We start from the raw sequence: 22,377 nt of genomic DNA, 5'->3' as shown, positions 1-22,377 counted from the left end.
CTAGAGAGAGGAACTTTGGCCTCACTCTGGACATTTTCCCTTTATTCCAAATCAAAGGTCAGAGGCTGATCCCTGGGTTCCTTGGCACCTTCTCAGCCCGGAAAGGTAGGTTAGGACCTCCTGCCTGCCTAGCCCCAAAGAGATGGAGGTGTCTCAGCTTCCCTTATCTGGCCTGGCTTTTGGTCCCCATGCCTCCACCTGCTCCCCACTCACGTCTGCTCTCTTGCCAGGTGGTCGCCTTCCTGCCCCAGGCTGTTGGAGCCAGTACCTGGGTGCCCTTCAGTCTGTCGGCCTCTTGATCAGGAAGCATTCCCGTGGGAACCATGGTGCCAACATCCGGTGACGGGCCCTCTGTTACCTGCTGGTCTTGCTATCAGGCCCAAGAACAAAGGAGCTTGGTGCCTGCTGCCCGGCAGGCTGTGTTTGTCCAGGGCGAGGCCTCGCCTGGCACAGCTGCTGAGCAAACAGGAGGGCCGGCCTCACAGATCCGCCTTGCAACGAGCAGGGCTTCGGCTGAGAGGTGTTGTTGTCAGGACGCCTGCCAAAATACTATCCAATGCCAACCAGCACCCCAGGGCAAAGGGGACTGTGGGGCAAACAGTTCTCTCTGGGCCTCAGGCTTTCTAGCTCTACAATGGGAGAGTTGCATGAGATGAGCTCCAAGGTCCCTTCTGTGCTCTTGAGCCTTGAAGGATGTTGGGAGAGATCTCTTGGGCTTGAGAACAGATCTGGTTACAAGAGCCTGGGAGGCTAAGGTGCAGTCTGGGCCTCTGTCTCATGGCTGCCCTTTACTGCAACCCTGTGTGCCCACACACACCCTGTCTCCGGCTGGGAGGATGGCCTGCTGTCAGAGCAGCGTCTTCAGGCACCAGATCGTGACTTCATTTGTTCCCACAGAGCTTCCAGGACTGGAACTGAGGCACTTCGTGATCAGAGGATTAAATATGAGCCCACCTAGAGTCTCATCACTTATGTTCTGCCCCCCAGACATCTCAGGGTAGCTGGGGAAGGCCCTGGGACGGCTCATGGAAGGAGGTTTCTCCAGCTAGGACAGTGACAGTCTGCATGGTGATAGTCATTCTCCACCACCAGCATGCATCAGCAGCATCTGGAATGCTTATTTAAAATGCAGAATCCTGGGCCCCATGTCCCAGAGTTTCTGAGTCCCAAGATCCAAGAGGAATGGCTGGCTCAGGATTCTGAGTTTCTAACAAGCATGTGGGTGATCCTAAGAGCTCTGATGAAGTGGAATGAGGGAGCCTAAACGCGATACAGTCCGCATTCAAATCCCAGCCCTGTCACTTATTTGCACGGTGACTTGGGGCAAGTCACCAAGCCTTTCTAGATGTCAATTTTGTTGGTAAAATGAGGCTCTAATAACATCTACCGCTTAAGAAACAAGACCTATTTTTTCAGAGTGTTTATTGCAGGTTGTAAACATTGGTTGAGCAAATGGGATAGAAGTTCATTGTCAATCCAGAAACCCCCGGGGATTCTCCATCATGGCTCCATCCACCATGTACCTCTCAACCACTCAGTCACAAATCTCATGAATCCTACCTCCTAAAACACCTTAGACCTGCCCACTTTTCTCTATCCCCACAGTCTCTACGCTAGTTCAAACCAGCACATTCCTCTACCTGGCTATTGCACAGCTCCCTCTCTAGCACCTTGTTTCTACCCTTGCCTCCCCCATTCTTACTTCCCAGGGCAGCCACGCTAAACGGGTAAGGCAAAGCCTTTGCTTCAAGCTCCAGCTCTCAAGAATGCCTCATGAGTCTGAAAACAATTCCTCTGGCCCTCTACACCTACTTCTAAGCCTCCTTTCAGACTCTAACCCTACACTCAGGATATTCTGAACTTGTTTCAGATTCCTCTAGTGAATATCAGTTTCTCTTGCCGCCGGGACGTCGCACAAAGTGTATTTGCGGTGTCTGAAACAGCCACCCCATCCTGACCCTGTCTCCAAACACACATCCTTCACCTACTACTCATCTTTCATGTTTCAGCTGAAATGTCCTTCACTAAGGGCCAGACATAGCTATCCCCCTCACACGTGCTCTGGCAACTCTGTCTTATGTTCTGCTGGGATGACTTCATGCCCGCCTCCACCACTAAGCTCGCTCCAAGAGAACACAGACCTCTGTCGATTGCTGTAGCACCAGCAGTAATAGAGTCTACGCTCAAAGAACGGCTGAATGAATGAATGAATGAATGAATGATTGAATGAATGAATAAAAGAGCAGAAGGCCCTGGTCGCAGGATGTGTTGCGGATAGGCCCCCCCTTGAAGTGCCTAAACTCCAGGTTAGGGTCTGGAGGCGCCTGGAGAAAAGATAGCCACGTGGGGGCGTCCCTGGGAGCGTACGGGCCACAGGGGGGCGCCCGCAGCTCGTCGTATGTGACCGGCCCCTCTTCAGACTCCGGTTCGGTTACTAAAGGCCAATGGAAAACAGGAGGCGGGGTTTCCGTCTGATTGACAGCATCGCTCCGCCCAATCTAATTCATCTTTTTATTGGCCCCGCCCACTCCAGGCTTCGGAGACCCTGAAAGTGGGCCTGATGGAGGCGCCGCCAACTGAACTCCAGCGGAGAGCTCCCGAGACCGAAGCGGCGCTCCTGGCGGTCTGTGAGTGGGCGGCCCGCGGCTAGGGGCGGGGCCGAGGCGCTGACAGGCAGGAGGTCGGTCCCGCCCCTCTCGCCCAGAGCGGCAGCGCGGGCGCTGGGGACAGCAGAAGTGAGTACGTGAGCGGCGCAGCAAGAACCTTGCTCGGACCCCGGACGGCGCGCGCACCCGGAGCCCCGGATTCGAGTCGGGCCCGCGGCAGACCCCGGATAACTGTGCCCCCGAACTACCACCACTTGCGCCCTCCCGCCCCGGCCCGCCTCCCGGAGTTCTCCGGCTCCGAGCTCTCCAGCGCCCGGGATCCTCCTGGACCGGTCCGTCCAGATTCCCGCGGGTCCGACCTGCCTGCATCCGCCGCCTCAGTCTCGGAGCCGCCCGCCTGGATCGCACCCTCTCCTTGCCCGGATCTCCTGGGACTATACGCGAGCGTTCCTCGGAGCCCGCGAAGCGGACCCTTCCCCGGGTGCCCGCAGCCCCGCCGGCGCGGCCCGGCGCGGCCCGGCTCGGCTCCCGGAGCCCGCCCCGGCCATGGCCCGAGCCCGCCCGCCGCCGCCACCGCCGCCGCCGCCGGGGCTCCTGCCGCTGCTCCCTCCGCTGCTGCTGCTGCCGCTGCTGCTGCCCGCCGGCTGCCGGGCGCTGGAAGGTGAGCGGCGTCGGGGGGCGCGTCCGAGGCTTACGGTGGCCGGGGTCTCCCGAGCGTAGGCCGGAGAGGACCCGCGGTGGGTGTCAGATGCGGGCTGGGCGCACGTCGGAGGAGGTTCCGTCACCCGCGCAGCTCCGGGGGCCGGAGGATGGGGTGGGGAGGATGCCCCCGGAGCCGCCTCGCAGGCTCCAGCTGGCCCCGAGGCCCGCGGTACGTGGGGTGTGGATCTCGGGCAGCTCGACTCGGGTTGAGCGTCCCCGAAAGTCATAGCACCGCTGTGAGCTCATAGGGGAGAAGCCCGCACTCACCGCAGAGGAGCGGAGCCCTCAGCTGCCCCGGGAGGCGAGGAAGTGTGGGCGACCCACCGGGCGAGGCGGGGGGCCTCCGAGGCTGCCGAGAAGCTGTGGCGGGTGGGGGAGAAGCGGGATTCCTAGGTTGGGGGGCGGCGTTGGTTAGGAACCCGTGGGAGTCGACTGTGAGAGGTGTGAGTGCATGCACTCTGCTTTGTCAGGGGATGGCTGCGGGGGTGGAGAGGCGGGGGCCTGTTATTGTTTATGGTTTATGGAGCGGCAGTTACACACGAGGTGCTGCCTGCACGGGCAGTGCGCGCTGTGCTGCGGCTCTCCGCCTTCTAGCAGGACATGCGAGTGCTCGGGTTTCCGTTGGACCCCCGAAGTTCAGGGGTTTGCCCCATTTGGCGGTGGGGAAAGGCCGAGTTCCTCAGTAGGTTGTGTGAAACCGATCCAGACGGGTGCTGAGCGGGTAGCTCCAACTTCCAAACGATTGTACTTGGGGGAACAGGATGCTGTTGGCCGTGGTGGGAGAGCTCACACACATGTGGCCACTTGACACGAGCCTGCAGGAGAGAGAGGCACTGACATTGGTCACAGACAATAGACACACGCACACACACAGGGTTTCCTAAAATTTTGGAGCCATTAAAGGAGAGAAGACCTTAATCTGGAGGATAGGACACCACAGAAATTTGGGGGACACTGGAATATAGACAGTACTTAGTTTTGGGGTCTTTAACAGCACATCTAGTCACTTTCTTAGTACAGGAACAAAAATGGGAATTCTGTGTAACTTGGTTTGTTTGTTCACAATTGGTAAACTTAAAGGTTGGAAGGAAGAAAGAGCACAGTTCCGAGAGAAAGGCATCTTCTGGTGCTTTCCAGTTTTCTCTCTGGGAAACGTTCCTACAAACCCCCAGCCCCTTTTATCTCGGAGCCCACCGGCGCTGACAGGCCGATTCACACGGGTGGACACATGCAAATCCCGGCAGACACACTGAGGTCTCGCCCACATGTGTGTGATAGGATCTCAGGCGTGAGAAACCAGTATGGGGCTTTGTTGTTGATTGCCTCAAGGGTGTGAGCCAGGGAGCCTGTTGGAGTTCCCAGGTCTGTGTCTCTGTGTTTTAACCCAGGAGGGGCCACACAGGCACAGGTGCTTATGGGGCTGTGTGTGTGCTAGGCGCGGGGCCCTCCTTGTCAGGTGTGGTGGGTGCTGCTGCTGACAGTGGGGTGGAGGGGGTGTGGTTTGGGTCAGGGGAGCAAGGACTGCCTGAAGAGGCTCACTCCTTCCTTCCTTTCTTCCTCCTCTGCAACCCTCACAATCTGCTAGACCCTCAAGGGCAGGCCATAGCTGGGAGCTTGGCATCCAGGCCTTGGGGCCGAGGAGCTGAGGGACTGACTGGGCTGACCAGAGGGCCCAAGAGCAGTAGCAGCACAGGAAAGAGCGGGCAGCAGGGCCCCAACTTTGTTCCTCCTATCCCCTCACCCGAGCTGTGTTTGGGGCTACTCCCTGACTGGGTAGGTGGTGGCTGGGAGGCCAGACCAGTGTGGGGTGCCCCTAGGAAGTAGCAGTGCCTTCCGTGTGTGGCTTTTACCAGTTCCTTTACTTCTGCCATACCTCAGACCTTAGGGTTTTCAGTGTGTGTGCTCGAGAATGAAAGGAAAAAGAGATGCTCTGGGACATGGGGCCCCACACAGAAGTATGCCTCCCCATTCAGTTCTCCCTCATATTGAGATGCAATAGTGGTAGTACCCACTATCCTAGAGTCATAGTGAAGACTGAGTCCTTACTGTGTGTACTTAGCACACAGCTATTATCATTATCCTGGGGTCTGCCCCCTGAGGAGGGGCAGAAGTGAAGCTGGTGTGTGCCTTACCTGCTGGAGAGAGGTTAGAGGAAGGGGTGGGGGGTGACGGGGGAAGGTTGATCTGAAGAACAAGTTGTCGCCCTCTTCCATCTCCCTTCAGCTCTGGGAGCAATGGGATTGGGATGGGATGAGAGCTGGGTCCGGGGCAGCTGTCTTTGTCCAGCCCATCCCCCAGCCATGTGTGGAGCTTGAAGGGTGAGGTGGGAAGACTTGGTGGTCCTGGGCTAGGGCCACCGGGCAGGGCTAGTTAGGAGCTTTCCTACTCCCAAGTTTTACAGGCAGGGGGTGTAGGCTCCAGCCTTCCATTTGGCTTTGCCAGGATTTGGTTTGCTCTGGGCCTAGGGGAGCCTTTTGGCTCTCCACATCTGGGGGCCTTTATACTTAGAGCCAGGAGTCCTGAGTTATGCGTACTGTTTCATCATGGATGCCCCGGTTAGGTGCTGTCTAGCACCTGGTTGCTCTTCCTACACACTTGGGGTCTCCCAAGGCTGCATCCAAGGACCTCATCAGTTTTCTGTGAGGATGGAGCCAGGGTCCTTTCTTGTCCTCCTTGGTTGAAGAAACTCCCCTCCCCTTGCCCTCTGATTGCTTCCCTCCCCATGCAAACACACACCGATTTTGCCCTCAGATTTACCCTTAGTCATAGGGAAATGGGGCCACCTTGTTGCCTACTCTCCCTTCGAGTAGCGTCTCCCAGTCCCCCAAGCCAAGATCCTTCTCCGCTCCAGGACCACGAACCGGAAGGCGAGCAGACCAGGAACAGGCGTGGGAGGGGGAAGGATGTCTGGTTCGTGGGACACTTACACGTGGGACCGGGGAGAGGTCTGCTGAGAGCCTACCGTTTTGAGGGGGAGACCTGGTTGCCAGGTGTGAGAGGTGGGGACCGCCGCGGAGCACATGGGGTGCAAGGGAAGGAGGTAGCATGTGTGTCCCTCTCTCTCTCAGAGGCGGCAGTGGTGACCCCCGAGGAGGTGCTCCCTGAGAGGGGATGCCAGGCCTGGGATTTCTGGGGCTGGCTTACTCGTCGAGTCACCTCTGGCGGCCCCCACCCCATCCCTGTCTGTCACGAGCAGGCACCTCAGAGCAGCTGCTGAAGGACAGTGGCAGGTATTTGGGGGAACCAGTTTGCTTGTCACTGCCTTCCCTTCAGCCAGAGCTGCTGCCGCCACCAGCTCTGTGGCCTCAGCAGCAGGGAGCTAGAGCCTAAGCTGCCGTGGGCAAGGCAAGGCCTCCGCCACCCGGCCTTACACTAATTAAACAGCATGAAGAGGCTGAATCACCAGGCCTGCATAGTTTGAAAATTGTAGTCCTGCCTGTTGTGCTGAGTCAAACTGGTTTGTCGGGATTGGGCAGCTGGGGAGGTTGGGGGGGGGGGAGACTGGGTACAGCTGGGCACCTGATGCGGTGGGAGAGGCCCCCTGCCCCTGGGGGCTTCCCTGGCCCCAGATGTCCTCTTGCCTCCTGCCCCCAGGCCCCTGGCCAGACCCACTGTCGCTGGGATGCCGGTGGAGGGCTAGCTGTCCATATGTCCCGGGTCCCAGCTGGCTGGCTGACAAGACCAGGGCTAGGGTGGGGGCATGGACTAACATGGAGGCATCTGGGCTCCTTGCTCTGTGCTTTCTCCTCCCTTCTCCCTCTCAGGTTTATTTAATTATAAATCCCCACAATCTGAGGGGAGGAATGGAAAACAAAATGTGGTCTCTGTTTTGAGATGCTCCCCTCCCCTCCATCCCAGCATTGAGGGCCATGGGCAGAGAAAGGGAGAGGTAACTTGGGGTGAGTTAGGCTTTTTTAGGTCCCATAGCAACCCTCCCCCCAACCCAGGCTCCCTTCTTCCTCAGGCTGACCACCCTGAGTGTGCGGCTTGGTACACCCATGTATGTCTGCTGACATAATAGGGTAGGGGCAAGCAGGGAGAAGATGGGACAGATCCCTTGGATTGGTTGGCCGAGGTGGGGAGCCCCTCAAGGAGGAGGGGGACAAACTCAGGGCTGGCATGGGGTTTTCTCCCTCTCTTCGCAGGCAAGGCTATGCGTCTCCTTGTCCAGACTCTGCCCCTCTGTCCACCTGCCCAGGAGCATGACCTTCCCCACTGCCATCAAGTCCCTCATCTGAAGCTTGGGCTTCTTGCTTTTGTCTCGGGGTTTTTTGATTTTCTGGATCTGACTGACCCAGAGCAGTATGTTCTGTGTGACTTGGGGTACTGTGGGGTCTAGCAGCCCCATAAAGCTGTGTGGACTTGGCCCTTTACCGGGATTGGTGGCTGGTTCCCAGCTACACCTGGGCAGCCCAGGGAGGCCATCAGACACAGACTGGGGGCCCATGATACTCTTCTCTTGCTGGGTACCCAACGTATGTATGGAAGGGTTGCCCAAAGCTCCTGGGGCTAAGTCTCTTCGCGATGCCCGCCCCCCCCCCCAGGGGCTCGGTGCTGGGGACAGTGCCATTGTGCTGGCAGGGCGGTACCTGGGGAGGCCACACCCAGCCACACCCAGAACCATCTTCATGCCCCTGCCCTGCCCCCAGCCTTGTGACTGGGACTGGTGGCAGCTCCCGCCTGGGCCAGGGCCACAGGAAGCAGGTCTGGGGTTTGCTCCTTCCCTGCACCTCTGGCCAAGACTGGTCCAGTCCCTCTGCCTTCTTAGCAGACACTGCCTTCTCCTGGCCCTTCTTCCACCCCACCTGGAGACTCAGCTCACAGAAAGAACATGCTTGTAGTGTGTGTGTGTGTGTGTGTGTGTGTGTGTGTGTGTGTGTGTGTATTGCATGTGCGTGGAGGATGGGCCTTGGAGGCTTTATCCAAACTGTAGGTGCTGACCTCAGCGCTGTCTGCGCGCTCCCGGGGCACGTATGAGTATGCAGCCCAGGCTCATGTGTGGCTGTGTGAGAGCACGTCATCGCGTCTGTATGGAGAAGCTGGTGTTTGCGTTTGCACTTGACTACACTCAAGACTGTGATTCAAGGCTGGCAATCGTGTGCAGTTGGGTGTGTAAGGAGAACGCACCGTTCGGTGTGCGTGCCCTCCGTACGCAGATGTCTCTGGAAATCCGTACACGTGAAGACTGTAAGAGTGAGTGTTTGCCTAAGGCAAACCAAATCTGTGTAAAGGGGGGCTTCATTATATGTGAGTGTCTGAGGAAGACAGATCTGTTTGTACCATATGCGTCTGTGTGTCTGAAAAAGACAGACCATGCCTGAGTATGAAGCTGTGTGTGTGTGTGTGTGTGTGTGTGTGTGTGTGTGTGTGTGTGTGTTTGCAGGCGGCTGTGGCTTTGTGTGTTTTGTCCACCACATGTGTTGACCTGTCATTCTTTGGCCCCCACCGCAGAGAATGAGCCCAGCCATGGAGAACTGGGGAGTGCTTGTGTGTGTGATTTGCGCCACGTGTCCGTTCTCTGTGGCCCTTTGGAAACCCGAAAGGGGTGCTGGTTTACTTCTGCACATTGAAGCTCCATCCTGGAAAGCCCCCAGGCCTGCTGTCTCCTCCTCTCCTCACTCTGGAAGGGCTGGTGGGGTTTCTGGCCTGACAGAGCCCGGTACCAGAGAGTGGCTGCCGGCCTTCTGGTTTCCCTCCAGCAGCCACATGGGGGACAGAGGAGGATGGGGGTGCAATTGGCAGCTGGGGAGTTTGGAGATTGCTCTTTCAGCCCTCTCTTGTCCTTACCCCCGGTACCTCATATACTTCACCCCCGCTCGCGTCCGCGTACGCGTGTGCAGCACACAGGTAGCCGAGGAAAGGTGGACTCTGTTGGGTTGGGTCGGACCCTCCCAATGCCACACAGATGGATTCTGGTACCCCTCTGTGCCCTTCCTGAGGCTGGGACACAGGCACCTCAGGGTCTCCCTCTTACTGAAGGGAACAGTCCCCTCCCCTTCCCCAGAGAGCAAGCCCCCTCCCCACCAGGGTGACCGGAGCCCTTCCTCGGGTACACATGACTCGAAATCCAAGTCCTCTCCTCATTAATGGGAAAAATGTGCCGAGATTGAGCGATGGCCAAGGCTGAGCGATGGCCAAGGGCCGATCCCCGCCCCCTCCCTCTCCCGCTCCCCGCCCCCTCCCTCTCCCGCTCCCCAGAAATTAAACAGAAATGAAGAGCCTCCCTCCACCCCTGCCTCCCCCCTCCCTTCCCCCTCCCCACCATCCCCTCCCACCCCTCAGAGCCCCACGTCCTCTCAGAGCCAGCACAGGGCTTGTTTTAAACTGTGGAGGAATCTGACTGGAGGGGGGAGGGGGCTGAATATTTGGGTTTAAACAGTTCCAGATGGGTTTGGCACAGGCTGAGCAGAAGGAAGTGAGGGAGAGGGAGGAGGGAGGCAGCTTGAGGGAGCGGTGGGAGCCCCTGCCTGCTCAGGCGGGCGGGTGGCGGGCAGCGGGCAGACAAGCAGGCGGACTGGCTGGCTGGCTGGCTTGTGGGGGGAGGGGGTGCCCTTGGCTCTACTGACTCCAGGGACCGGAACGCTCTGGGCTGCTGGCTGAGGAAGAGGCTACTTGGAAACCTCCCTCTTCATCTCTGTCTCCTCGGGCCTCCTTGTCTCTCCACCTCACCGTCTTCTGTAGTCCTCAACTGGTCACCGCACTGTCTGGTCCTAGCCAGTGGCTCTGTACATCCTTCCAGCTCTGAGCCACCCACCTTGGCGAGGCTCCTGCCCCACCACCTCTCTCCCTGCCTGGCTCTGGGCCCCTGCTTCTTCCCATCTTTCCTTGCCTCCTGTAGCCCCCTGCCAGATGTCTGTGTGTGTCTGTTTGTCTGCCAGAGAGGTCTCTTGGACCACCGACCTATGAGGCTGGGATGGCTCACCCTGCAGCTGGGTCCTCCAGGGACCAGCCACCTCCGATGGAAGAGGAGGGAGCCTCCCCCCCACTTGGCCCTGCATGAGGGTCTGGGGCCACAATCACCTCACCCGCCATCCTCAGCTCAGACCCAGAGCGCAGGAAATCAGTGAAGGCCATAAGCCTGGAATCTGTGGGGTTTGGGTCTTTCTCCTCCTGGGCAGCCCCAACCTGCCCTCTTCCAGCTCAGGGCAGAGGAGAAGTCTCCCAGGCTCTAAGAAAGGAGTTGGCGTCCCTCTGTTTTCAGAGAGCAGAGTTGTCTAGCCAGAACCCAGAACCCGATTCCTCGGGGATTGAGTTTATGTCAGAAACATTAATGGGCCCCTCCTATGGCTGAGCAGCGGGAAACAGATGAGAAACTGAAGCTTGGAACAGGATTGGTACTGTGACAAGGCTCCTGGCCCTGGATGCACAGAGGCCTCTAACCTTAATTTGGCGGTTCAGGGAAGGCTTCCTGGAGGAGGCCGACCTGATGTCTCAAATCTTTGGTGTCTAACATTTCTAGAGATGTGGCTGCAGGCTCTTCTCCAGGGCAGGGTGGCTGAGAGCTCGGTTGGGACTTAAAGATTACATAGCTTTCTAGGCTTTCTCCGTTCTTCCTTTCTCTCTTCTTCCCTTCACACTGCAGTCAGAGTGCTCTGGTTAAGTGGTTAGCTATCAAGTCAGCTACCTTTCAACCCTTTACCCCAAGTCCTAGCAGTTTTACCTTAGGCCATATATTGACTTTATCTGAGCCTCAGTTTTCTCACCTATAAAAGGGGTGTACCGACAGCACCTTTATCCAAGGACCGTGACAAGAACTGAATTAGCTCTTGAGGCGCTGGTCTGGATCTTGGTGGCCCTCAGCCCAGCCTCAGAGAGTATCCGTGCCCCATCCCTCAGAGGTGGTTGAGTGGGAGGCCGGCTGGGATCAGGCTCTGCCCTGTAACTACCCACCCCTTCCCCTGGGCATGTGTGGTGCCAGGACTTTGTGTTGGGAATGGAGTCAGGGGAGGCCTGGGCAGCAGGCTCTGAAGCACAGGGTCCTTTGTTCCAGGATAAAGGGCCTGCTACCCCTTTGTGTGGAGATTAGCCGAGCCTATAGGTGTGTGAACTCGGCCTGGCTTTTGCCTCTATGACCCCGGCTGGGGTCAGTAGTAGACACCCATCTCCAATGACCTGACGGCTCAGATCTTTGGTGTCTGAAGTTTCTGGGATGTGGCTGCAGGCTCTTCTCCAGGGCAGAGTGGCTGAGAGCTTCGAGGACTTGGAGGTGGGGTGGGATGGGGTGGTGCCTGGTGGGAATCACTTTCTGGTGTCCTGGCCTTTCTTGGACAACCTCCTTCTCCCCACCCTGAGCATGGCCTCTGACCTCTGTTCTTCTCTTTCTCCCCAGAAACCCTCATGGACACAAAGTGGGTGACATCAGAGTTGGCATGGACATCTCATCCAGAAAGTGGGGTAAGCCTTCCCCACCATCTCCCATGAGTGTCAGGGGCTACTTCCTCCACCAGTGTTCATTCCCCTTGCCTCACCAGGGCTGGAGAAGGGCTGCCTCTGCCCCCATGCCTATCAGTTTCCTGTCTTCTGCACCTGTCACCTTCCTTCTTTGCCTTTGGGTGTTTCTCACACTTTCAGCTTTCAGTCTGTCTGTGTCCTCCTCCCCCCACACACCGTCTTTGTCCTATTCTCCCTCTGCCCACCCCTCAGCCAGCCTTCAGCCTGTCACCATCCCTCTCCTGGCTGACAGTGCTTTGCTTGTCTTCAACCATCTCCCTCCTTCCTGGGTCCCTGGGTAGGTCACTGGCTTGGGGACCAGGAAACCTTGGCTCCAGATCTTTAACTTGCTTTGTGACTTTTAGCAAGGCAGTTTACTTTTCTGGGCTTCCATTTCTTAGCGGTTAAATTCCTGTAGTTCTGACATTTCTAAAATATTCTAATTACCCCCCCTAAGTTCTGAAACCCTGGGGTGGGATGACATTCCAGGCTCTCATTCATCAGACCTGACTGTGTGACCTTGGGCAAGTCTCTGCTTCGGAGAGTCTTGGCTCCCTCTTCTGTAGAATGGGGACAACGGATATACCTTCTCATGGGGTTGCAGTGAAGGTTAAATGTGGTGGTGACAGCCCGTGTTTATTGAACGTGTGCTCTGTATGGGACATTGTCACAGGCCCATTTTATATGTTAACCTGATTTGATTCCCTACCACGTCATTTACATCTAATCAGCCCTACTTAATAGACAGCAAAACTGAGGCATAAAGATAACAAATATCATAGCTGATAGTCCCATAGTCCTTATCAAATGTTCTCAGTTCTTTATTCAGGTGAAGTCCCTTAGTCCTCATACGTCTTCATTCTCGCCATGTTACAGATGGGGAAACAGTGGTACGGGGAGGTTAAGTGACTTGACCCATAGTCACTGAGCAGGGACTGAGATTTGGACCCGTGTAGCCTGCATGCTCAGGCCAGTTCACCACAGACGCATCTCTGTGAAGCAAATACGCATCTGGGCATGGCGTAGGCACCTGGCACTCATTCTGTCCTTTTCGCTTGGTCCCTGCACAGTGGGAAGAGGTGAGTGGCTACGATGAGGCCATGAACCCCATCCGCACATACCAGGTGTGCAACGTGCGGGAGTCCAGCCAGAACAACTGGCTTCGCACGGGCTTCATCTGGCGGCGGGAGGTGCAGCGCGTCTACGTGGAGCTCAAGTTCACCGTGCGTGACTGCAACAGCATCCCCAACATCCCTGGCTCCTGCAAAGAGACCTTCAACCTCTTCTACTACGAGGCTGACAGCGATGTGGCCTCGGCCTCCTCGCCCTTCTGGATGGAGAACCCCTACGTGAAGGTGGACACCATCGCGCCTGACGAGAGCTTCTCGCGGCTTGAAACCGGCCGCGTCAACACCAAGGTGCGAAGCTTCGGGCCGCTCTCCAAGGCCGGCTTCTACTTGGCCTTCCAGGACCAGGGCGCCTGCATGTCACTCATCTCCGTGCGTGCCTTCTACAAGAAGTGTGCGTCCACCACCGCAGGCTTCGCCCTTTTCCCCGAGACCCTCACAGGGGCCGAGCCCACCTCTCTCGTCATCGCCCCCGGCACGTGCGTTGCCAATGCTGTGGAGGTGTCTGTGCCGCTCAAGCTTTACTGCAACGGCGACGGGGAGTGGATGGTGCCTGTGGGTGCCTGCACCTGTGCCGCCGGCCACGAGCCAGCTGCCAAGGACTCCCAGTGCCGCCGTGAGTGGGGACTGGCTTGGGGGATGGGGGAGGGGGGTACTGGGGCCCAAGCCACGTACCAACTGGGCCCCAGAGCTATGGGCACTCCCGCTTGGCCCTTTTACCTTAGTGGCTCATCTCCTCCTCGAGAGGCCGAGTTGACAGCACAGAGGTTAGGGGCCCGGTCCCTGAAGTCGGAGTCCTGACTCTGTGTCTTAGAACTGCTGGAACTTTGGGCAGGTTACTTACTCTTCGAACCTTGGTTTCCTCATGTGCTAGATGGGGACCATAGTGGTGATTCCTCTGTGGACTCACAGGGGTCTTAAGTGAGTTGATGCGTGTGAAGTTCTTGGAACAGTGCCTGGTACATGGCAACACCATCACCACCCAAGTGTCAGCCGTGACTCTCTCGGGAACCTGGGGATGTGTGGGGGACAGGGATTCTCTTGTCCTTACTTCATACAGGAGGAGATTAGGAGGCTTGTTTGCAGTGGCTTGCCAAGACTGCTAAGACCTTACAGCATACTAGACTTCTAGCTATAAAAACCCAGTCACAAAGGGCTCTCATTTGAGTCTCATCACAATCTCATAAGGTAGAGTCCAGTTATCTCCCCAGTGCCACCAGTAAGGACACAGGGTCTCTGACAACAACAACAGTCAAGGTATCAGAGCAGGAAATGGGGGAGCTGGGGCTCCGGCTTTGTCCAGGCCTCGTCCAGGGCTCTGCTGTGCAGGGCAAGATGCTGAGGGCCTTGCCTTCTATCCCTTCTGCCTTGGCACTTGCAGGGGTGGGGGCTGGCTAGGAGGCCCTGCGTGGGGTGTTGTCATGGCAAGGTGAATAGTGCCTTGCCCGGCCCCTCTCCACTTCTCTATGGGAGCCTGCCCCAGACTTCCTCTTCCTAAGTGGAGAAAGGGGGTGGGGGTGATGAGCCTGACAGCCTGAAGAGGGGCTAACACTCTGCAGGTCCCTGGCAGGAAATGCATGCTGGTTCCCATAGCAACTGGCCTGGCCTGGCCTCTGCCCCCTCCCCCACTGGCTCAAAAGAGCTTGGGTGAACATCACCTTAGTGAGGGGAGATGTACCCCTGGAGAAGAGCACAGCCCCAAGTCTGGGCACTCCACACTCTGGAGGACCTCCCCTGGGCCAGTTGTGTGGTTAGAGTGACCATACGCTTTCATGTGTCTGGGGTCGTCCTGGCTTATGCTCATGATCACATGATTATTCTTAGCAGCCCCTTTCACTCTCAAAATATTCCAGTTTGAATAATAAATTATACGGCTGTCAGAGATATGCAGAACCCCACAGCTGAGCACCGGGGGCCTTAGTGTAGATGGCAAGAGAGGACACTGAGGAGAAGGGATGTTCAGGCGCTCAGCTCTGGCCTTGCTTTGTGTCCTGGGATGCCCCTTGTGGATGCTTTGAGGCCTCTGAACTCCTGGTGACCCCAGCCTTCCTGCCTGCTGTCTTTTTCCCCTTTTCACACCCCTCCTCAGCCCCCACCCCTGCCCAAGGGCAGGAAGGAGCTGCTCCCCTGCTCCTGGTGGGTGGGGAGGGAGGCTGGTCCTGGGAACAAGGCCCCACCTCTGGCTGTTCTGGGGTGGCCGTGAGGGTCCGAGGGGTGATTTTTCTCAAGTTTCTGGAGGGCTGGGGGCAAACTGGCAGAGTAGAGGGTGCTACTAGCCTGCCAGTGGTCTCTTCCCCACCCTCCTCTTCCTTCCCTCTCCCGTGCCTCGACAAGTCCAGGCTGCCCAGGTGATGGGGCTGACGTCTTTGCCCGTGAGGCCCCGGGGTAGGGGTGGGGGCCCGGGGCGGGGAGGAATCCGCTGACGTGGGGTTTGCATGGGGCAAAAGGGCCTTTTGTAGCCGCACCGGGGTTAGGCAATCCCAGCAGAGCCCCCACTGTCTGGGAGGTGGAGGAGCCAGGAGCTGTGCTGGGGCAGGGCTAGATTCTCACTGATCTGAAGAGCACATCCATCGTCTTCTACCCCGCAGCCTGTCCCCCTGGGAGTTACAAGGCGAAGCAGGGAGAGGGGCCCTGCCTCCCCTGCCCCCCCAATAGCCGCACCACCTCGCCGGCAGCCAGCATCTGCACCTGCCACAGTAACTTCTACCGAGCGGATTCGGACTCTGCAGACAGTGCCTGTACCAGTAAGCGAACTTGTGGCCTCACTCGGCCTTGCTGCAGGCCTTCCCTCGGGGGGGCCAAGACGGTTGCTGTGAAGAGCCACTTTTCAGACAGGGAAGCTGAGGCTTGGGGAGGTTCTATGTGGTGTGCAGCATGGTGCAGCTGAGAAGCGACTGGCCCTGAGCCAGAGTCTAGGTCAGCCGGCTCAGCCTTTCCACCAACACCGAGTAAGCACCCACTAGCTCCTAGCCAGGCATCCGGAGCCACTGGGGCCTGTGGCCCCTCCCTCCTTCCGCTGTGTAGAACTGCTGTTCTCCTGGCCCAACCCCAACCGTGGAGGGGGCCTCACGTCCGTGGGGCAGCCTAGTGCCCTGCTTTCTCCCTGCTCTGGTCTTTGGTATCAGACGTTGTGCCAGGTGCCCAGGGATGCGGAGGAGACTAAGATACAGTCGCCATTCTAAAGGAGCTTGCGACCTGGTGGGAGAAACAGGCAAAAACAGATAAAAGACCATATAATGTGCTAAGTGCCGGGCTGGAAGGATGTCCAGGAATTGTGTTATGGGGGTGCAGAGCACGGGAAGGAGAAGAGTTGAGGGAGTCTTCCAAGAAGGGGTGACATCTCGAGTTTGGCCTTGAAGGCTAAATCGAATCTTCCCAGTGGAGAAGTGTAGGAAAGCCCTTCTGCTTATTAAAGCAGAGACAAGAGTAAGGCCATAGGAAACCGCTCGCTGGACACAGGAACTCCCAGTGGGAGGGCAGTGCTGGGGCCCTCGCTCACTGCCCTCTCCTTCCACCTTCCCTACAGCGGTGCCATCTCCCCCACGGGGTGTGATCTCCAACGTGAATGAGACCACACTGATCCTCGAGTGGAGCGAGCCCCGGGACCTGGGGGGCCGGGATGACCTCCTATACAACGTCATCTGCAAGAAGTGCCGCGGGGGCCCCGGGGCTGGGGGCACCTCAGCCTGCTCTCGCTGCGATGACAATGTGGAGTTTGTGCCTCGGCAGCTGGGCCTGACTGAGCGCCGGGTCCACATCAGCCATCTGCTGGCTCACACACGCTACACCTTCGAGGTGCAGGCCGTCAACGGGGTCTCGGGCAAGAGCCCTCTGCCCCCCCGCTATGCGGCCGTGAATATCACCACCAACCAAGCCGGTGAGGAGGGGACGCAGGAGGGTAGGGCCCGGGTCATTTCCTCCCACACAGAACTTCGGTTGCCCAGGGCCTGCCAGCGGACCACCGGGGGTCTCCTGGGCACCGGGTCCTGGGGAGCCCGTCGTGAGCCCCCGCCCCATTTTCCCTCAGCCCCGTCCGAAGTGCCTACACTCCATCTCCACAGCAGTTCAGGCAGCAGCCTGACCCTGTCCTGGGCACCCCCAGAGCGGCCCAATGGAGTCATCCTGGACTATGAGATGAAGTACTTTGAGAAGGTCAGAGCCTTGAGGGGCAGGAGGAGGCCTTGGGGTGAGACGAGGACCCCCAAATGGTGTCAGGGGCCCTGGGGAGCCAGGTTTGGGTACTGAGGCAGCCAAAGGTGGGCCCTGGTGGGTGGCTACTGGGCCTCAGGGCCACTGAGGTGCTTCATCTCTCCTGGTGTCGCAGAGTGAGGGCATTGCTTCCACGGTGACCAGCCAGAAGAACTCGGTGCAGCTGGACGGACTGCGGCCCGAGGCCCGCTATGTGGTCCAGGTGCGAGCCCGCACCGTGGCCGGCTACGGGCAGTACAGCCGTCCGGCTGAGTTTGAGACCACAAGCGAGAGAGGTACGTACCCCACTGTTCCTGTTCCCGCCTGCCTCAGACTCTCCGTTTCTCCACTTACCCAGTCCCCTCCCTCCTGGTCTCCAGGCTCTGGTGCCCAGCAGCTCCAGGAACAGCTTCCCCTCATCGTGGGGTCTGCCACGGCTGGGCTGGTCTTCGTGGTGGCTGTCGTGGTCATCGCTGTCGTCTGTCTCAGGTACTCCTGGGCCTGGCTTGCTGCCATGGGCTGGCAAGAGCTTCCCTGGAATACCATAAAGCCCATGTGCCACAGAGGCCCTTGGTGGGCCCAGACCCTCGCTGCCGAGGCCCTCTCCAGCCCCTGGCCTGATCCCCGGCAGATCCCCTTGGGGACTGAGTCCACTGAGCCCTTTGCCCAGAGACCCAGGGGGCACCAGGTCCTCCCCAGCGTGCCCTGCCCCTCCTCTGAGCCCAAGGGTCCCCTGAACAGAGGGAGCTGTTGGGCTTGTCTCAGGCTGCCCCCTACCCCGCCCCCTCCAGGAAGCAGCGGCACGGCTCTGACTCGGAGTATACAGAGAAGCTGCAGCAATACAGTGAGTTTCTTTCTTCATCCTGATCCTGCCCCCCACCCCTCATTGCACCCCCAAGTTCCCGTGGTTACTGCTTGGAGATACCCTTTGCCCTGCCTGGGATTTCATCCCTTATACTCCTATTCCGGATAGCCCTTCCTGCTTCCACTCAAGTGCCCTTTCCTGAGCCCCCACCTCCCTCCTGCCAGCCCCAGAGACGCATGAGAAGTGACCCCTTTCCTCAAAGGCAGCTAATCCTAGGAGAAAGACAAGATATGTACACAGAAAAAAATGAGAAAACAGTTTGGTGTTAAGCTGGGTGTTCCTGTTACAAAGGGTGGTAAGAGTTCAGAAAAGAGGAAGCCTTCCTGGAGGAGGTGGCCTTGGACTGAGTTGAGCCAGGCAGGTTGAGCAGGGTTTAGAGAGGTGGGGGAGAGCATTCCTGGCTATAGGAGCCTCTGGAAGGTAGTGGGTGGGGTGGGGAGAGTGCCCAACTGTGGGGGCAGTGAGAAGACTGGTTTGGCAGCTGCCTGGGAGTGAGGCTGGGTGGTTGTGGCCAGTCCTTGAAGGGTCGTGAAACGCAGGCAGAGGAGTTTGGACTTGACTCCACCATAGGTAATCTGAAAGGCTCTCAAGCTGGGGAGTGATACAATGTGAGTATTGTTTTAGGGAGACAGGTATGCAGGATAGATTGGTGGGAAAAGTCCAGAGGCAGAGAGCCCAGCTGGGAGACTATTGCAATAGTCTGAGTGTTGAAGGCCTGGATAAGGTCAGGGGCAGTAGGAATGAGAGAGGGATGAATCCGAGAGATGTTTTGACATAAGGGATGAGGGAGAAAGAAGAATAAGAATCCTAGGTGTCTAGCCTTTATGGTCACTAGTTCTCATGGAGGGAACGGTGAGTGGGTGGGGAAGGGGCGAGTTGAGACTCCAGCAGGGAGGAATACGGAGCAGACTTAGGAGGGAGGGTGTGAAATGTGTTCCCATCAGGGACGGGGAAGGTGCAGTATCCCTCACTGTCCCCCACCCCAGGCCAAAGCTCTGGCCCCTCTCATGCCCACCTTTTCTTCTTCTAGTTGCTCCTGGAATGAAGGTTTACATTGACCCTTTTACCTATGAGGACCCTAATGAGGCTGTGCGGGAGTTTGCCAAGGAGATCGATGTATCCTGTGTCAAGATCGAGGAGGTGATTGGAGCTGGTGAGTCCCCTAGGGCACAGTGGGGAGGAGAGGCTGGGGGGAGTTACCCCAGGGAGGGGCCGGCATGCACTGCATATAGGGCCAATCCCAGAAGCCACTTCCTACCTGTGCCCTCTGCCCTGCAGGGGAATTTGGGGAAGTGTGCCGGGGTCGGCTGAAACAGCCCGGCCGCAGGGAGGTGTTCGTGGCCATCAAGACGCTGAAGGTGGGCTACACCGAGAGGCAGCGGCGGGACTTCCTCAGCGAGGCGTCCATCATGGGTCAGTTTGACCACCCCAACATAATCCGACTAGAGGGCGTGGTCACTAAAAGCCGGCCGGTCATGATTCTCACCGAGTTCATGGAGAACTGCGCCCTGGACTCCTTCCTCCGGGTACGAGCCAGCCCCTAGCCCCTCTCCCCCCTCCTACTCCAGGGAGCTGCTTCAGGCAGACCACCCCCTCCTGCAAGGCCAGACAGACCCTACCCTCTTCAGGTCTACAACTATTTACTGAGGTGGCCTGGTGCAGGGGAGCAGCCAGGTTCTCAGAGCCAGAAAGACCGAAGTTCTCGTCCTGACTCTGCCTACTACTGCCTGTGTGACCTCAGGCTTTACTTAACCTCTCTGAGTCTGAACTGCCTTGGTTATAAAATGAGTGGTGAGAGTTCTTTGGATCCTTACTGGGGTTCATTGGGGTGTTGTATACAGACACCTGCCACACAGTGGGCTGCTTACTTCCAGTGATCTCTGAACATAGTCACAGGGATAGGTGAGGCGTGGTCTCTGAGGACTTAGAGAGGGTAGGTGGAGGCAGAGATGGGCGGGCATGAAGGTCTAGGGAGGGCCCTGGGCCAGTAGGGAGGTGATGGGCCCACCTGAGCCTACTTGTTGCTTCCAGCTCAACGATGGACAGTTCACAGTCATTCAGCTGGTGGGCATGCTTCGGGGCATTGCTGCCGGCATGAAGTACCTGTCCGAGATGAACTATGTGCACCGAGACCTGGCCGCCCGCAACATTCTGGTCAACAGCAACCTGGTCTGCAAAGTCTCAGACTTCGGCCTCTCCCGCTTCCTGGAGGATGATCCCTCCGATCCTACCTACACCAGCTCCCTGGTACAGGAAGCAGCTGGGAGGGAGACCGGGGGCGGGGCCAACCAGGCAGGGGCTTGGGGCTGGGGAGCAGCCCCGAGTCACAGGGTGAAGGGCGTGTGCCCCCCCCACCAGGGCGGGAAGATCCCCATTCGCTGGACTGCCCCAGAGGCCATAGCCTATCGGAAGTTCACCTCTGCTAGTGATGTCTGGAGCTATGGAATCGTCATGTGGGAGGTCATGAGCTATGGAGAGCGACCCTACTGGGACATGAGCAACCAGGATGTGAGTAGGGCCAGCCAGAGTGGCCGGGTAGGTGGGGGTCAGCTGGGGAGCAAGGTGGCGGCTCACTCGAGGTTTCCCTGTTCTCGCCTCAGGTCATCAATGCCGTCGAGCAGGATTACCGGCTGCCCCCACCCATGGACTGCCCCACAGCCCTGCATCAGCTCATGCTGGACTGCTGGGTGCGGGACCGGAACCTCAGGCCTAAATTCTCCCAGATTGTCAACACCCTGGACAAGCTCATCCGCAATGCTGCCAGCCTCAAGGTCATCGCCAGTGCCCAGTCTGGGTCAGTGTCTCTGCCTCTATTCCCACCCTGCTTCTGGAGACTGATTTATTTGTTTGAGAGAGAGAGAGCATGGGTGAGCAGGGGGAAGGGCAGAGGGAGAGAGAGAAAGAGAGAATCCCAAGCAGACTCCCTGCTGATCGTAGAGTCCTACATAGGGCTTGACCCCACCAGCCCAAGATCATAACCTGAGCCAAAATCAAGAGTCAGATGCCTGAACAACTGAGCCACCCAGGCGCCCTGTGTTCCTACTCCTGCCCCTGCTTCCCTTGCCATTAGGATTCACTGAGTCTCTCTTCTCGCCACAGCATGTCACAACCCCTCCTGGACCGCACGGTCCCGGATTACACGACCTTTACGACGGTTGGTGACTGGCTAGATGCCATCAAGATGGGGCGCTACAAGGAGAGCTTTGTCAGCGCGGGATTTGCGACCTTTGACCTAGTGGCTCAGATGACTGCAGAGTGAGTGTGCCTCAGATTTGGAAGGGCTGGGCAGGGGGCGCTGAGCAGGGCCCCGAGTCGGGGGCAGGAGGGGAAGGACTGACCGTGCCCTTGGTCCGTCTGCAGAGACCTGCTCCGGATCGGGGTCACCTTGGCTGGCCATCAGAAGAAGATCCTCAGCAGTATCCAGGACATGCGGCTGCAGATGAACCAGACACTGCCCGTGCAGGTCTGACACCTGACCCCTACGGGGTGGGTGCCCCCCAAGGACTGTGCAGGGACTCTGACCAGCCGGCTGGACTTTTGGACTTTTGGATCCCTGGCCTTAGGCTGTGGCCCAGAAGATGGAAGTTTGGGGAAGGCCCAAACTGGGACTTCTCCTCCAGGCCTGTGTTCCCTCCCCAGGAAGTGTGCCCCAAACCTCTTCATATTGAAGATGGATTAGGAGAGGGGGTGATGACCCCTCCCCAAGCCCCTAAGGGCCCAGGCCTTCCTGCTCTCCAGTGGGGGATCCCCAGCACCTCAGACTTCGCTCTTCTTCAGTGCTGGAGGTCCTGGTAGGGTCAGGTGGAGGATAAGCCTGGGTTCTATAGGGCCCAGCCCTGGCAGGGGTCTGGCCCCCCAGGTAGGCAGAGTAGTCCCTCCCTCAGGAACTGGAGGAGGGGACTCCGGGAATGGGGAAATGTGATACCCCATCCTGAAGCCAGCTGGCGCCTCCAGTTTGCACAGGGACTTGTTCTGGGGGCTGAGGGCCCTGCCCCACCCCCACCCTTGGTGCTGTCATAAAAGGGCAGGCAGGGGCAGGCTGAGGAGTAGCCCCTTGCCCCCCAGAGACTGACTCTCAGAGCCAGAGTTTGGATGTGTACGTGAGTGTGTTTGTGTGTGTGCGTGTGTGTGTGTGTCTGTGCACGCACTGGCCTGCACAGAGAGCATGGGTGAGTGTGTAAAAGCTTGGCCCTGTGCCCTGCAGTGGGGCGAGCTGGGCCGTCAGCGGAATAAAGGCAATAAGATGATTCTCTTGCCCCTTCTCTTTGCACCTCCCAAGGCGGGATTCCCTCATGCCCTCGCATTCACAGTCCCTCAGTGCCAGCCCCCTTCAGAATTCCTTGGAGTCTTTGGGAGACCAGATCCAGGCCTTTCTAGGTTCACCTTCCCTTTTGTGCTTCAGCCTTATTGCATCTAATTCTGGGAAGTGGGCGGTAACAGGAGAACCAGCTGCCCCAGA

General features: G+C 58.1%; 1 protein-coding gene across 1 annotated transcript; it reads left to right on the top strand.

Annotated features, from left to right (window-relative positions):
* The first annotated feature begins 2,694 nt into the window (after window positions 1-2,694).
* On the top strand, window positions 2,695-21,537 carry EPHB3 (EPH receptor B3). Its single transcript, XM_046003498.1, has 16 exons — window positions 2,695-3,267; window positions 11,638-11,702; window positions 12,809-13,481; window positions 15,454-15,609; window positions 16,392-16,742; window positions 16,893-17,017; window positions 17,190-17,349; window positions 17,434-17,542; window positions 17,845-17,897; window positions 18,949-19,071; window positions 19,197-19,444; window positions 19,950-20,165; window positions 20,277-20,426; window positions 20,519-20,712; window positions 21,018-21,173; window positions 21,279-21,537. Exons 1-16 carry the CDS (start codon window positions 3,153-3,155, stop codon window positions 21,385-21,387), a joined length of 3,003 nt encoding a protein of 1,000 aa, XP_045859454.1. The 5' UTR covers window positions 2,695-3,152; the 3' UTR covers window positions 21,388-21,537.
* Window positions 21,538-22,377: the final 840 nt, after the last annotated feature.

The sequence above is a fragment of the Meles meles genome, chromosome 4 (genome assembly GCF_922984935.1).
Source record: "Meles meles chromosome 4, mMelMel3.1 paternal haplotype, whole genome shotgun sequence".
In the NCBI taxonomy this organism is placed as follows: domain Eukaryota; kingdom Metazoa; phylum Chordata; class Mammalia; order Carnivora; family Mustelidae; genus Meles; species Meles meles.
The sequence above is the reverse complement of the archived record's forward strand: the minus strand, read 5'-3'. Positions and strand labels throughout refer to the sequence as shown.